This window comes from Ranitomeya variabilis, chromosome 1 (genome assembly GCF_051348905.1).
Source record: "Ranitomeya variabilis isolate aRanVar5 chromosome 1, aRanVar5.hap1, whole genome shotgun sequence".
Lineage (NCBI taxonomy): Eukaryota > Metazoa > Chordata > Amphibia > Anura > Dendrobatidae > Ranitomeya > Ranitomeya variabilis.
In genome coordinates, this window is record NC_135232.1 from 768,135,224 (window position 1) to 768,149,027 (window position 13,804).

The 13,804-nt window shown below is 44.3% G+C and overlaps 1 protein-coding gene across 1 annotated transcript; it reads left to right on the forward strand.

Annotated features, from left to right (window-relative positions):
• The first annotated feature begins 1,723 nt into the window (after positions 1 to 1,723).
• Positions 1,724 to 5,076, forward strand: LOC143783690 (uncharacterized). The gene is made up of 5 exons (XM_077271925.1): positions 1,724 to 2,157; positions 2,238 to 2,312; positions 2,631 to 2,826; positions 2,980 to 3,142; positions 3,892 to 5,076. Exons 1-5 carry the CDS (start codon positions 1,954 to 1,956, stop codon positions 4,904 to 4,906), a joined length of 1,653 nt encoding a protein of 550 aa, XP_077128040.1. The 5' UTR covers positions 1,724 to 1,953; the 3' UTR covers positions 4,907 to 5,076.
• Positions 5,077 to 13,804: the final 8,728 nt, after the last annotated feature.

The window sequence follows — 13,804 nt, forward strand, 5'->3', positions numbered from 1 at the left end:
CAGAGGCAGTATAATGCTCTCATCATGTGTATCCAGACCTCTTTTAATGCACCCCATGATCCTGTTTGCCTTGGCAGCTGCTGCCTGGCACTGGCTGCTACAGGTAAGTTTATCATTAACTAGGATCCCCAAGTCCTTCTCCCTGTCAGATTTACCCAGTGGTTTCCCGTTCAGTGTGTAATGGTGATATTGATTCCTTCTTCCCATGTGTATAACCTTACATTTATCATTGTTAAACCTCATCTGCCACCTTTCAGCCCAAGTTTCCAACTTATCCAGATCCATCTGTAGCAGAATACTATCTTCTCTTGTATTAACTGCTTTACATAGTTTTGTATCATCTGCAAATATCAATATTTTACTGTGTAAACCTTCTACCAGATCATTAATGAATATGTTGAAGAGAACAGGTGCCAATACCGACCCCTGCGGTACCCCACTGGTCACAGCGACCCAGTTAGAGACTATACCATTTATAACCACCCTCTGCTTTCTATCACTAAGGCTACGTTCACATTTGCGGTGTGCGCCGCAGCGTCGCCGCCGCAACGCACCGCATGCGTCGTGCGGCCCTATCTTTAACATTGGGGCCGCATGGCGCCGCATGTACATGCGTTGTCATGCGTTGTGGTGCGTCGTACGCCGCATGCGGCGTTAGGGCGCACCTGCCAGGGCGCGGCCAACGCAACATGTTGCATTTTTTTGGCGGCGCAGACTTTTTTAAAAACGCATGCGTCGTGTTTGCGTCGTGTTTGCGTCGTCAATGCGCCTTTTTTCCCATTGACTTGCATTGACAACGCAGACGACGCAAGTACTTGCGTCGTGATGCGTTGTACGACGCATGCGTTTTTCTTTCAAAAATGCAAAACATTGTCTAGACTTTGTCTAGACACTTAAAAAAAGCACTATATATATAAAAAAAGGGGGGGGGGTTTGCCATTGTCTTTCACAAGGCTATTCACACAACACACAGAGAAGACACTGAGAGGAGCAACCTGCTTTCCAAACCTGTAAGTATATATTTCTCTTTGCATAATTTTTTTTCTGTGTTTTATTTCTTGTTTTTGATTTAATTTGTGCAATGTTTGCTCTGTGATATTGTACGGTTATGGCACTGTAGGTTGTTATTGAATACTAACATTTTTTTTTAATGTGTTTCTGATATATGCTGGCGTTTCTTGTGTGCGGCCTTGCTGGGTTTGGATTGGTTTTGGATTTATTTTTGGTTGTTCTTGTGTCATGCGGATGTTCAATGCCTTTTTTTTGTAAGATTTTTTATTGTAAAATTTGTGGTGCATGTCTTTTTCTGGCTTCTATTGTTGGGGTAACCGTATGGCGTTTTCTAGGCTCATGTCTTGCTGTGTTTTATTATGCTGTTGGCATTTTGTTTTCTTTCCTTGAGTGTCTTTTCTTGCTGGTGGGGGGCTACATTTATGATGTTTCATTTGTATTGTATTGTTCCGTGCTGCTATATGCCATTATATGTTTAATTGTATTATGGTTACGTAGTTTTCTGTATGGCTTCCATATATATATCTCCTGTATTGAATGTTTCCATAGCCAAGTGTGTAGTTAATTTTTTTTTTTTTATTTTTTTTTGGGCCCTTTTTTTAAAATTTCTTGTGTTTTCTTTTCTATTTGACTATGGTTTTTCTTTTGGTTGCTGTATATTGTAACAGCGGTTGTCCTGTAATGTTTATTGCTTATTATCTAGAATGGTATTTATCGCCTTCTCCAGATGTATTTCTGTGGTAGATGTCACCAGATGGTGTTGTTTTGGATCATGTCTTGTTGCTATTGTAAAGTATTGCGTGCAGTTTGCTATTTCATTGTGCCTTTTTTTTCCCTGTACAGTTTTTTTATATTTAAAAATTTGGACATTGGTGTCTTTTTTTGGTAAAATTTTTTTGGGTCTATTCTTGTAGTTTCTTCTATTGTATTCTCTTGCAATGTATGGCGTTGTGGTGTCGCTTTTTCAGTTTGCATTGTCCTATCAGTCAACAGTCAATTGTGGTTGTTTTAATTTTTTATGCCGATTTTATTGTATGTGTTAGATTTGGATGTGATTTTTTGCTCATTTTTTCATTGCAGAGCAAACTTGCAAGAATGACGAGTGAGTCAGAGTCTGAACATAGGCAATCGGCGAGGGGGAGTGCGGTGAGTAATTATGTCCAGTTGCTTACTATTCGCTGCCATTTGTAGCATTGTCACTAATTTTTGTATACATTTTTTTACAGGCTTCTTCAAGTGAGGGGGAAGGCACACAGCGGGAGCAGGGAGATCGGTGCCAAGATGGGTCGTCAGGCCGGCAAGTGAGTATTTTTTTTTTTTTTTTATCTTTTTTTTGGAGTAGCATCCTGCTGGGAGGAACATTAGGAGCAACCTGGTTTCACTAGGGCTGTTTACTAAGCTTAATTACATATAGCTTTTCAGGGCAGCAAGTATTTGGGGGAAGGTAACATACAGTTGAACTCCCTGCACAAAAACATTCAAAAATACAGGTGTAGAAACCATCAATATAGATACATCAAATGGCAAAGGATAGGGCAAAGGTACAAATCATGCCACGTGCTGATGATGGTTGTTTATATTTGCCTATTTGTAACCTTTTTGTTTTCTATTTTTTCTAGGTTTCACAACGGGACCACAGGGAGTGTATTGATGTGGAGCTCCTGATCTCCAGCATCCAGGAGCGTGGCCCGTTGTGGGACAGCCGTGACCCTCGGCACATGGACCAGGTGGTGTCGAGGCGTTTGTGGGCAGAGGTGGCAAAGTCGCTGTGGGATGGCTTTGACAGTGCCTCAGCGAAGGACAAAGGCACCTTTAGTGAGTATTGCTGAGACGCTGCTATGACCCATCTTGCCAGGATAAACACAACCGTGTGTGATGCGATCAACGCCTAAACTTTGCATCGCTCACGGTTGTTTTATCCTTTTAAAATGCGACATATGTAACCTTTTTTTTTCTTTGCATTCACAGTGAAAAAGTTGAGGACCAGATGGCGATCCATAAAGGACCGTTTCAATAAGGGGCTCAGGAATGAGGAGGAGCAATCGAGGAGTGGTGCTGCTGCGGCCAAGTCGGTTCCATATAAATACAACCGCCAATTACAGTTCCTAAGACCAATCCTTGGCCGCCGACAGTAAGTATTTTGTCCACATACCATATTGCACATTGTACATTGCCCAGACACATAACATATTGCACAGCCACATAGTTCATTGGCCAGCCACGTACATTGTGCATCCACACACATAGTATATTTACAGGCCACTATATCGCAGCCACATAGTACACGTTCTAGCCACGTATCCACATAGTACATTTCCCAGGCACATAGTGTATTGGCCATCAATGTAGTCAGCGTAGCATATTGGCCATCCACGGTAATTATTTTAGGTTAAGCAAGAGTCCTTGTAGTTCCTGACAGGTTCCGTTCTGAGTCAGTGTAGTTCTGATCGCAGGAATAATGATGACGTCTCGATCACATGATCCTAACGTCATGGACATTCCTGCGATCAGATCAGCAAAGTCTGGTTTTTATTTTTTTTTAATTCTTTTATAGACCTTAAATTTTATATTATTTTTGCAACATAGCCAGCATCTTGAAATTAGTTTTTCACACAATAATTTTTTAAAAATATGACAGGGGTATGCATTGCCTTTGGCAGAGGGAATGTACAGTCATTTTCTGCCGTCGGTATGTCCATGATTGTTATCGTGAGCCCTAATGGTCAGCTGGCGATAACAATCAGCAATTTATTATAGGCCACACAGACTGAGAGACAGGGGATTGTAATGTTTTGATGTGTCATGTAATTTTTTTGACAGGAGTTGGCGTATGTGATAGGTTATTAATTGAAGACTAATTTTTTCATTATCTTTTCACAGGACACACAGCAGCACCCTCCAGCGAGCTCCCCCCTGTGAAGCGGAACTTCATGGATCGCCATCTGAGCCGTCACAGCCATCCCACAGCGACAGCAGGCCTGCACCACCATCATCTGGAGAACCGGCTGCCGGTACGTCAGGTTTTCCCCTGCCCGAGGCCTCTGGCGCACCTTCGTTCGGGTATTCCCGACAGCGCCAGCGGGCCTCGGACAGGTCAGTCATGCCTGAATTTTTGCACTTGGGCACGGTGTTCCAGAACGGTTTCAAGGCGTTGAGAGATGAAATGTCCAGTATGGGACGGCGCCTTGAAATCCTGGAAGCCGAGCTCTCAAATCCGGCAAAACATTTCTTCAGCACACTTGCTAAAGGCATGGTGGAAAACCTTACGCCGGAACTCCAGATTTCGGTGATGCAGGACTGCAACAATTCTTACGTGAGGGCTCTGCAGCAGTCTCGGGTCGCGCAGTCAGCGACACTGCCCGTAGTGCCGTCGCTGGCTAGCGTGACTCCGACTACTGCTGCAGAGTCACTCCAGCCCCCCCACCCTGGTCCAAGTGCCGGGCGACGCCACCACAGGCACCATACCAGTGTGCGGCCCACTCCTGCTCCTGCCAGGCCCTCATCCTCCCGTAGGAGTGCTTCTGGGGGAGATGCCGCAGAAGGCAGGAAAAGGAAAAAAAAGAGGAGGCACACAGACAAACACACAGAGGCACAGGTTCTGGCTGCTCCAGGACACACACCATCTCGTCGTGGCTCTAGCCACAGCAGGAGCAGCCAGGGCCAACCAAGCCAAAAACGTAGGCGGCTTGTGTTGCCTCCTCCCTCCTCTACTGACGAGGCGGTCTCCCTAGTGTACCCTGCGGGGGGTTTGGACCTGCCATCAAGCTTACTAGAGTATGGCGGCTCCTCCTCCTCCTCCTCCTCTACCACTCCCACTCCCAGGTCCAGAACTCGAAGCTACCGGTCACCGGTGGTAGCGGATGTTGATCCCCCCTCGGCTGTTGAAACCCCATAATTTTCTTTTCCCTTTTTTTTCTGTTTCCCCTCAATAAAAATTTAATTTTTTGTATACAATATTTGGTCTTCTTTTCAAGTACACTGCTCGGTAATTCACTCCGTGCGTCGTTTATTTGTGCTTCAAACACCTCATATATGCAATGTCAGACAGTATTTTTGGATTTTTTAATTTGACCGTTTCTTTGGGTGTCTTTCATTGCTGTATGAGGTGTTTCCAAACACTAAAGTGTATGAGTTGTTTTCAAAGAAAAAGGGTATGTGTCCACGCTCAGGATTGCATCCGGATTTGGTCCGGATTTTAATTCAATATTTGTAGCCAAAACCAGGCGTGGGTAATAAATACAGCAGTGGAGCATATGTTTCTATTCTACTTTTCCTAATTGTTCCACTCCTGGTTTTGGCTTACAAATATTGATGAAAAAACCTGAGCAATTCAGGATGCAATCCTGAACGTGGACACATACTGTAAAGGTACCTTCACACTTAACAATGCTGCAGCAAAACAGACAACGATGCAATTCACTGCAGCATCGCTATTTGGGAGCTGGAGAGCGGTCTGTGTGACCGCTCTCCAGCGACCAACGATGCCGAGGTCCCCGGGTAACCATGTTAAACATCGGGTTGCTAAGCGCAGGGCGCACTTCCGATGTTTACCCTGGTTACCAGTGTAAAATGCAAAAAAAAAAAATATTCACAATCGCATCCCCCGGCGTCAGCTTCCCTGCACTGACTGAGTGACGTCCCTCACAGCAACGCTGTGCTGTGCATTCACTTTACGGCCGGCGCTCACTCAGTGCAGGAAGTGGACGCCAGGGGACGCGAAGATGAGTATATTTATTTTTATTTTTTAGTTTACAATTAACACTGGTAACCACGGTAAACATCGGGTTACTAAGCGCGGCCCTGCGCTTGGTAACCCGTTGTTTACCCTGGTTACCAGTGTAAAACATCGCTGGTATCGTTGATTTTGCTGTCAAACACAACGATACACGGCGATCTGACAAACAAATAAATATGGTATGGTATAAATTTTGTCTTGGAAGCATGGTAGAAAACGTAAGAAATTTTTTTTATTAAAACACAACATTTTAAAAACAAAGGTTTACAAGTTTTTTAGATAAGGCACATTTACATTGGTGAACTATTTTTAGCATAGTCACACCAGAATACAGTCCAACAGTTTATTACACCATTGAATCTTGCCATGACAGACGGCCAACATCTGACACAAAATAGGCCGCAAAACGGTCCCTCATCTGCGCAATTTCCACGCTTGACCTCAGAGGATGATCATGGAAATTGGGCAATGGGTTGGCTATGGTTTCATCCAGATCAACGTTCAGTCTCTCTTTGGCCAGAATAAAATTGTGGAGAACCACACACGCCTTCACCACCTCATCCACTGTCTCAGTTTTCAGATTAATGGCGGATCCTAATATCCGCCATTTAGAGACAAGGATGCCAAAGGCGCACTCCACAGTCCTTCTGGCCCTGGACAGTCTGTAATTGAACACCCTTTTCGTGTGGTCCAAGCCCCGACTTGAGTAGGGTTTCAATAGGTTGGCAGACATTTGGAATGCCTCATCCCCAACCACAACAAATGGCATCGCAGGGCCTTCGGTGTGGGGAAGAGGTCGTGGCTGGGGGAAATTGAAATTGTTGCCATATAATTTTTGGCCCATATCAGACTCTTTGAATGTGCGCGAGTCATTTGACCGGCCAAAAGCACCAATGTCGACTGCCAGAAAACGGCAGTCCGCACCGGCAATTGCCATCAGCACAGTGGAAAAATATTTTTTGTAGTTATAGAAAAGGGATCCACTTTTCCCTGGCTTGGTAATACGAATGTGCTTGCCATCCACCGCGCCAATACAGTTTGGAAACGAACACACTTCCTCAAATTTCTCGGCGTTGGCCAACCAGATATCGCTTGTAGGGACGGGTAAAAATTCTTCCCGGAGGTTATCCCACAAAGCGCGGCAGGTCTCAGCAATAATTCCCGAGAGAGTGGAGACTCCAATCCGGAACTGAAATTGAAGGGATCGCAAGGTCTCTCCGGTAGCCAGGAAACTGCCAAGAAGATAAAGAAATTACATTAGTACATTGCAATTTATAAGGGTATGTCTCCACTGTCCGGAGACGCGGCGCTATCGTTGCAGCGGCGAAGCCGGTCGGCGATAAGCCCCGCCCCCTTCCTGGGACGCAATGGTGCCGGATGTGTACAGTACACATCCGGGATCATCGCACCCCTCGCCGTAGGGCCCTGTGATATACCTTGCGGGGACGCTGCGTCCCCGCAAGGTGTACGGACATGCTGTGTTCTGAAAAGACGCGCAGCATGTCCGGAGTCGCAGGGCCTCCGCGTGCGGGTTTCCACGCATAGTGGAGACGGGATTTCATAAAATCCCCTCCACTATGCTGGAACATCTGGACGCTGCTTGTTTGACGCTGCAGCGTCAAACAAGCTTACTGACCGTAGAAACACAGCCTAAAAGTACATTGACCATACCACCCCCAACAAAAATTAAGAAAAAAAAAAAAAAAAAAAGGGAAGATGTGAACGTAGCCGAACATATCTCAAGTCATTCAAACAGCTACGTACCGTAGAGTCACCAGCAGCCGCTCCTCTGCGGATATAGCTCTCCGGAGCTGAGTATCCTGCCTGCTGATGGCTCCTTCCACCCGACGCAGAAGATACCGGAAGCTCTCCTGAGACATCCTGGTGTACTCGAAATACTTCTCCAGGTTCTCATTCAGTTCGCCAAACAAGCTATGGTATGCTCCACGGCTCTCCCGGACTTCCAAGATAGGGTGTATCCAAAATCTGCGATGAATCCATCTCCGTTTTTCTCTTTCTCTTTGATGAGCACAGGCGACAGCATAGGCATGAGCCAAGGCTAAATCCATCTCCATATCCATGATAACACTGTCCAAGGGACGCTCCATCATGAATACCAGCAAATGGGAGGAATTCATGTCTGCCATGGTATATATACACAATTACATAAACACCAACCCTCTTCTAGCCATTGGTGGCCCTTATCTATTGTGTAGACACTTTTTTTTGTGGGTGGGATGAAGAATGACTCACTGCACAAAAAACGCATGCGGCGCAAAACGCTGCGTTTTTTGTTGGAAACGCAACTGCGTTTACAAAAAACGCTGCGTTTTGCGCCGCATGCGTTGAACGCATGCGGCGCAAAACGCAGCGTTGTGCATGCGTTGTGTTGCGTTTTTGTCTGCGTTGTGCGTTGCGGCGGCGACGCTGCGGCGCACACCGCAAATGTGAACGTAGCCTAAGCCAGTTACTAACCCATTTACACACATTTTCCCCCAGACCAAGCATTCTCATTTTGTGTACCAACCTCTTGTGCGGCACGGTATCAAATACATTACGGTACTATCTGCTGGGTCGTAAATTCAGATTGATATCTGACCATGCCCCACTAAGATGGATGAGGGAAACAAAGGGTAGAAATGCTAGGGTCACCCGTTGGTTCTTAGCCCTGCAGGACTTCAGTTTCCATGTGGAATATAGGGCCGGAAAGCTGCACGGTAATGCGGATGCCCTATCAAGAATCCCTTGTATAGTGGGGAAAAGTGCCAAGCCCCACGGCTTTAGGCAGAGGGGGGAGGTATGTAGCATGGCTAAAGGGTGTGTAGTCGACGGGAGGTATGTGCCACATAAGTGCCTTGTTGCTGTAATGTAGCCCGGAGTATTTCTTTGTTGTATATAACCATGTATATATGTGTGTTCCAGGACCTGTGGTGATGTCAGACCACATGGCTAATCATGTGATGGGTTACTGGGTGTGGTTAGCTCTATATAAGACAGGCAAATGCTTAACACAGGGGACATGTGTGGAGGTGAAACCCTCCTGAGTGTGTTAACGCTACAGGACTGAGCCTGGTGGACTGGACACTTTGTTATGCTTTTCCTGAACTTAAGGGTATTTTGTTTGCTGTTATTTTTCCATGTGGTTTATGACGTAATAAACCCTGTGAACTTTAAAGGAACGTGCCTCCTGAGTGTCAGCCGTCGCACCTGAGTGAGTGGAATCCCTACAAGCCATATTCCTCCCATTCTGTAGATGCTTTTTTCATTTTCATTGCCCAGATGTAGTACTTTGCATTTTTCCTTGTTAAAAACCATTCTGTTAGTTGCTGCCCACTGCTCCAGTTTATATCTTTTTGAATCCTCTTTCTCTCTTCTCTAGTATTAGCTATCCCTCCTAGCTTTGCGTCATCAGCAAATTTAATCAGTGTACCCGCAATTGCTTCATCTAAATCATTAATAAAGATGTTGAACAATACAGGGCCCAGGACAGAGCCCTGTGGTACCCCACTTGAGACATTTCTGAGTTCACCGATACCCCATATGTGGTCAAAAACTACTTTTGAGGCACAGTGCAAAGCTCAGAAGGGAAGTAGCACCATATTGCAGTGCAGATTTTGCTGCACTTGTTTGAGGGGCCATGTTACATTGGCAGAGCCCCTGTAGTGCAAAAATCAGCAGAAGCCCCCATAAGTGACCCAATTTTGCCAATTAAACGTCTCATTGAATTCATCTAGGGGTGCAGTGATTATATTGACACCACAGGTCTGTCACAGAGACTTTTATACCATTGGGCAGTGAAGAAAAAATAATTTACATTTTTACCACCAAGATTGTGTGTTAGCCCCAACTTTTACATTTTCACACTGGAAAATGGTTAAAAATGGTACCAGAATTTGTGTCACAATTTCTGCTGAATGTAGAAATACCCATATGTTTCTGTACAGTACTACTTTGCCATATGGAGTGACTCAGGAGGGACGAAGTGCTATTTGCCTCCTGGGGCGCAGATTTCCTACACTGGTTTGGGGATTCTACATAAAGAGCCACCAAGCGGTAGAAAAACAGAAACCCCCCCCCCCCCCCCCCCCTCAAGTGACCACATTTTGGAAACTATAACCCTTTGGGAATTTATCTACAGATGTAGTAATTATTTTGACTCCATGGGTGTTTTCCAAAAACAGGCAGCAGTGGATGTTGCCGAGTGAAAATTGCAAACTGCCGTTGTAGTGACCAGTATGCTGTAGTGACCAGTATGTTGCAGTAACCAGTACATTATGCCCAGCCCGTGCTTCTGGAGATACGCACCTGCAAATTTGGCTGTCTGTAATCACTACAGAAATGCCAAACATGTGGGTGCTAAATGTGGTTTAGGCACACTGTGGCTCAGAAGAGATGAGGGCATTTGGATTTGGGAGCGGAGAATTTGCTGAATTTCTTTTGGCTTGTGAGGAAACATTTCGCTTTTCCAGAGCCTTTGTACTACCAGTAACATGGATGCCCCCTATATTTCCGTTAACAGATGACAGATCTGAGTGGGGACTTGCTTTTTTTATGGATTGAGTTGAAGCTTTTATTAGGAACATTTTACATAACGTTTGGGATCACATTTATCCGGCACTCTTCGCTGAGCACTTACTTTAGGGTTTCCATCTAAATCTCTGAGTGATGTGACAGATGAGGCAGCAGATTTACTCTGGACTATATCTGGCCTCTGTTCAGCGGTGTCCTTTTCAAAAGTGCACAACACTGTGGCCGTCGGACACCGCCGGATCACAGGTCAGATGGCGTCCACAATGGCTCCATCTGCCTTATCATAGGGTATTTTCCACCTGGGAGTTCTGTCTGAATCACATAAAGTATTTCAGAGATTTAAACGGAAACCCCGGTGTAAGCGCTCAGCGCAGAGCGCTGGATAACTATGAGCCGAACCTTACAGCGATCTTTGGAAGGCAGAATGAAAAAATCAACAGTAGGTGAAGAATTGGTTTTATTTATTTTTTACGCCGTTCCTCGTGCAGTATAATTAGGCTACTTTATTCTTCTGGTCGGTGTGATTACAGCGATACCAGATTTATATCGGGTTTTTATGTTATGATATGGGATATTAGTTGTGATGTACGTTGATAATTTTTAGGTTTTATTGTTCTCAACACATTCCACTATGTAATGAATAAAGATTTACAACTGGAATATTTCATTCAGTGATATCTAGGATGTGTCATTTTAGTGTTCCTTTTATTTTTTTTGAGCAGTGTAAAATGGTAAAACTGTGTGGTGTTTTATTTGATTGAAATACTTTTTTCTGCATGTGTGTGTTTATTTAACTCTTTAATTACTATAGGATTAGTAATAGATAGGTGTCTTATTGATGCCTCTCCATTACTAAGCCGGCTTAATGTCACCTTTCAATAGGAAGATGACATTAACTCCAATGCCTCTTGCCACTGTTCTCACCTTTGTTGATTGGCTGCAGCAGTAACTTCATGCTTACAGTGCTGTTATCTATCCCCTAGCTCAGTGGCTTGTGATGTCTACATCAGACATCAGACGAGTTCAGTGATTGACTACAGCGCTGCAGCCGATCAAAGATAAAAAGAATAAAACCTCATTTTTTTGTGTTTTTTTTATACACCTGAGCTTATGGAGTAATTTTTGAAATGGGACGACCCTTTTAATGATCTACTTTCATTAACTTCTTTGGGCGCGGGGAGGTGGTAATTTTTTTACTAGTATATATTTGCTACAAGCAACATTATATATATGTATATATATATATTTTAATTTATTCTGCATATAAAAATGCCTTTTTTTATAAAGTACATATGTTTTGGCATTTTTCTTTTTTTTTTTTGGGGGGGGGCACTTTTAGCTAAAGCTTCTATCTTTTTAATATCTGACCATCACTAAAAATGTCACACATATACACATTCACATAAATGCAGACCTATACACTGTATTTTTTATATAGTGCACATATTTATATTTGTGTATACATTTATACACACACAGAAATAAGATGGCAACATATCTGGCAGTAAGCTCCATAAAGATAATAATAAATAATAAATCTTTATATAGCGCTAACATATTTTGCAGTGCTTTACAGTTTGCACACATTATCATTGCTGTCCCCGATGGGGCTCACAATCTAAATTCTCTATCGGTATGTCTTTGGAGTGTGGGAGGAAACCGGAGTACCCGGAGGAAACCCACGCAAACACGGGGAGAACATACAAACTCCTTGCAGATGTTGTCCTTAGTGGGATTTGAACCCAGGACTCCAGCACTGCAGTGCTAACCACTGAGCCACCATGCTGCCCATAAAGATGGGAGCTCCTATCACCATCACAGAATAGCAGTGTGGGGAGACATTGTGCTATCAACAGATGGCAGAAAGGGTAGAGGGGGCAGGGAAAGTGCAGCTGTGTGGGGCAAACAGGAAAAAGCTTTTGCTGGAGTGGAGGACAGGAGGGAGTAGAGAGAATAGAGACATAATACAGGAAGCTCCAGTAGTCACTTCAGGTCAGCACTATGTTCCTCGGGAGCCTCCCCTCCCCCTCCTGATAATGCCGACCAGAGAACTTAGCTGATCCAGCAGTCCATGTGCGAGAGGACACCTTCACTTGAGGGGGAGGGGTTGTGCTGAGCCTCCTTGTCTCCCTCCATCCTACCCTGAGATTCCTGGATAGGGAGAAAGAGAAGAGACCCACCCTTCACAGTTCTCTTATGCTGCAGTCTGAGCCACTGATCCCCACCCTACCTTATACTGTTGAGGGAGGATCTGGAGTGACCCTTCACGGTTGACTCAGTGATTTTCAAATTGATCCACAGAGCGTTGCCGGCAACTGGGAATGACCAGACGGAGACATGTGTCTCTATTTGGGAGGATCGAGCAGATCTCTGACCCCCCATTTATTGTGTCGCACTTTTCATAATCTTAGTAAGTTATACTTCAACCAATCAACATAACACGCTCACAGTTCTTAACCTATAAGAATGCAGGAACAGCCTGTATGCCAAGGTCTTGTAGAACAATACATTAGGGGGCATTCAGAGTAGAATTTCAATATTTGCAGATGACACTAAACTCTGCAGGGTAATCAATACAGGGGAGGACAATTTTATATTACAGGATGATTTATGTAAACTAGAAGCTTGGGCTGATAAATGGCAAATGAGCTTTAATGGGGATAAATGTAAGGTCATGCACTTGGGTAGAAGTAATAAGATGTATAACTATGTGCTTAATTCTAAAACTCTGGGCAAAACCGTCAATGAAAAAGACCTGGGTGTATGGGTGGATGACAAACTCATATTCAGTGGCCAGTGTCAGGCAGCTGCTACAAAGGCAAATAAAATAATGGGATGTATTAAAAGAGGCATAGATGCTCATGAGGAGAACATAATTTTACCTCTATACAAGTCACTAGTTCGACCACACTTAGAATACTGTGCACAGTTCTGGTCTCCGGTGTATAAGAAAGACATAGCTGAACTGGAGCGGGTGCAGAGAAGAGCGACCAAGGTTATTAGAGGACTGGGGGGTCCGCAATACCAAGATAGGTTATTACACTTGGGGCTATTTAGTTTGGAAAAACGAAGACTAAGGGGTGATCTTATTTTAATGTATAAATATATGAGGGGACAGTACAAAGACCTTTCTGATGATCTTTTTAATCATAGACCGGTGACAGGGACAAGGGGGCATCCTCTACGTCTGGAGGAAAGAAGGTTTAAGCATAATAACAGACGCGGATTCTTTACTGTAAGAGCAGTGAGACTATGGAACTCTCTGCCGTATGATGTTGTAATGAGTGACTCATTGCTTCAATTTAAGAGGGGATTGGATACCTTTCTGGAAAAGTATAATATTACAGGGTATATATATTAGATTCCTTGATAAGGCGTTGATCCAGGGAACTGGTCTGATTGCCGTATGTGGAGTCGGGAAGGAATTTTTTTTCCCCATGGTGGAGTTACTCTTTGCCACATGGGGTTTTTTTGCCTTCCCCTGGATCAACATGTTAGGGCATGTTAGGTTAGGCTATGGGTTGAACT